The sequence below is a fragment of the Lipotes vexillifer genome, unplaced genomic scaffold (assembly GCF_000442215.2).
Source record: "Lipotes vexillifer unplaced genomic scaffold, Lipotes_vexillifer_v1.1 scaffold395, whole genome shotgun sequence".
NCBI classification, from domain to species: domain Eukaryota; kingdom Metazoa; phylum Chordata; class Mammalia; order Artiodactyla; family Lipotidae; genus Lipotes; species Lipotes vexillifer.
This window is the reverse complement of record NW_006797390.1, coordinates 5303380-5305647: the sequence shown is the minus strand read 5'-3', so window position 1 is coordinate 5305647 and position 2268 is coordinate 5303380. Positions and strand designations below refer to the sequence as shown.

The window sequence follows — 2268 nt, the reverse complement described above, 5'->3', positions numbered from 1 at the left end:
AAGAGCGTGCCCAGGCTGAAAGACAGGCCTGCTTCTCTGGGCCTCTCCTGCTCAGGACCTGACCGTAAGCCTGGACAACAGCTTTATGCCAGAACGTGGGTTTCCCTCGGACCCAGAAGCCCTCTGAGCTACGGTTTCTGTCTTAAATGACCTCAGCACATTTAAGCCTGCACCAAGGCAGGGTCAAAGTGAGTCAGGGGCGGTGTGGGATGAGGGAAAACATGGTCCAGCGCACAGGCTGACTCACCGTGCCGCTAGGAAGGTATAAGCCCTTCCCTCGCACCAGCTCCTTCCACAGCAACCCCCCGACCCATTCTAGATAAATATTCACGCCCCTCTTCAAGATTTTGCATTATTTTCTTCAACTGCGTAATCTTCAGGACTCGTACAGCCTGAAGCTTCCCCTGGCCTGATGAACTCACCGTGGTGTATAATCTTCCTTTACTGTTCATGGCAACGAAGAGAGCACTTTTCACTCCAAAGAGACTCACCATGCCTCGCTCCACTGTGGAAATCTCCAGCAGGCCTGACAAAGAAACGGGAGCTGCATTACCCCAGGCTTGTGCAAATCAGAGCAGGACGCCAACCTAAAGGTGACCCTCCAAGGGCATCTAGGCCCGTCCCCCTGCTTCTAGAAAGTCAGACCCTCCATCACCTCCACCCTTGATCTCACTTTAGGAGATCGGCTGCCAGGCTCGGCCAGTCCTGCTAAAAATCCAGTTCTGCGGGGGAAAGTTCTGACGTCAGAGTTAGAGTTCACAGTGGCCACTTAGGCATCTACCTAAAGTTAGCTTTGAATCTGGGCTTAATCACACCACATCCTTGACATGGGTAAAGGAAGTGAATTCTGATTAGCTTTGTTAACAATGTATACTCCTCGTGTTTCAACAAATAGCCCATCTAATCTTGCAAACAAAAATATCTTGCAAACACTGGATCCTGCAGCCCTATCCCCTCCTGGGGAGAGCCCATCTAGGCAGCAACCCATCAACTTGTAGGACAGAGGGGGCAAGATGAAATAAAAAGAAGGATGTGCTTCAGCTGGAAATTTTGCAAACGACTTGCCTTTCCTCTCAAAGAGAAAAGCTAAATAAAAAGCAGCATGTGTCTAATTTGGTCCTGTGGTTAGACACAGCATGTGTCTAACCGGCATCCTCACCGGTTCTCCCCACCCTTGTTTCATGGCTCCCCCAGGCTGGAGGTTCCCTGTGGTCCTACAAGGCCATGGCTGGGCAGGTAATGCTGAAGGAATTAGTGCCTCAGGGGCTCTGTGGGGTGATGGCAGAAGACACCAGGATGCTCGGACCTCAGCACACTTAAGCCTGCACCGAGGCAGGGTCAAAGTGAGTCAGGGGTGGTGGCTAAGCTTATGGGCATCCATAAGAATAACACTTCCCCCTTCATAACAGGACTCCAGGCACCAGAGCGAGGCCCCTCCATCCTTTATCCCTGCTTGAGCCCCAGCCCCCAGCTTCCCAACTGGCTGCAACTGGCACTCACTGTAGGGGTTCTCCTCGTGGGTGCCACTGATCCGGCCGTCGGGGGGCACCTGGAGGTGGAAGCCGATGCCCACGTTGCAGTAGAGCCTCCGCTGCCTCTTGATCCCCACCAAATAGCCGCTTTCCCAGTTCACGCCAGCAATCTCTCCAGCCAGCCCAGCCCGAGACCTGGAAAGCAGGGTGCCCCAGCCCCTCGAAGCCAGCAGCGTGCTGTTGGTGCGGGAGCCCGCGGGAGAGGGCACCACCATGCCCACGAGGACGCCGAGGAAGATGAGAGCCCGTAGCGTGCCCTGCAGACGTCCTGCTCCCCGGGACATAGTGATGAGCTGCCTCTGTCCCAGGGCCATCCACCTTGCCTCTCAGGCACGTGGTCAGAATTAATGGCCCTAAAAATACCGCCCTTCTTGTTTTTCTCCCCTCGGCATGGTGGCAGGGGCTTATTTTTGGAAGGCAGTTGAAGGCTGCTGACATGAAACAAAAGCCTGCTTTGGGCACTCGGGTCTGGAGCAGAGGGACCCAGGCTGAGCCGCGGCCGGTACGGACCATGGCTTGGGGACGCGGTCTAGCTGGCCCGCTCACTCCGACCCGAGTTGATTCTGCTTGATTTGACCTATCTTTATAGTTCAGCAGCCTGGCCCGCCCCGCCGCCCTTCATCACCCTGACGTCAGCTGGCCTGGCTCACTTATCCAGGGCTGTAACACTAACCTGCTCCTGGGCCTGGCGGCCTCCCCAGACCCCCGGCACCCAGGGATGCTGGGAGCCACTGTC

At 55.6% G+C, this 2268-nt stretch overlaps 1 protein-coding gene across 1 annotated transcript in view; it reads right to left on the bottom strand.

Annotated features, from left to right (window-relative positions):
- FGF6 (fibroblast growth factor 6) overlaps positions 1–1890 on the bottom strand; it is an 11135-nt gene extending 9245 nt beyond the window's left edge. Inside the window, exons 1-2 of the mRNA XM_007469444.1 lie at positions 1501–1890; positions 423–526 (exon numbers count right to left, since the gene is read on the bottom strand). Of these exons, the coding sequence (XP_007469506.1) occupies positions 423–526; positions 1501–1846 (450 nt within the window). The 5' untranslated portion in view covers positions 1847–1890. The remainder of the gene's footprint in view (positions 1–422; positions 527–1500) is intronic.
- Positions 1891–2268: the final 378 nt, after the last annotated feature.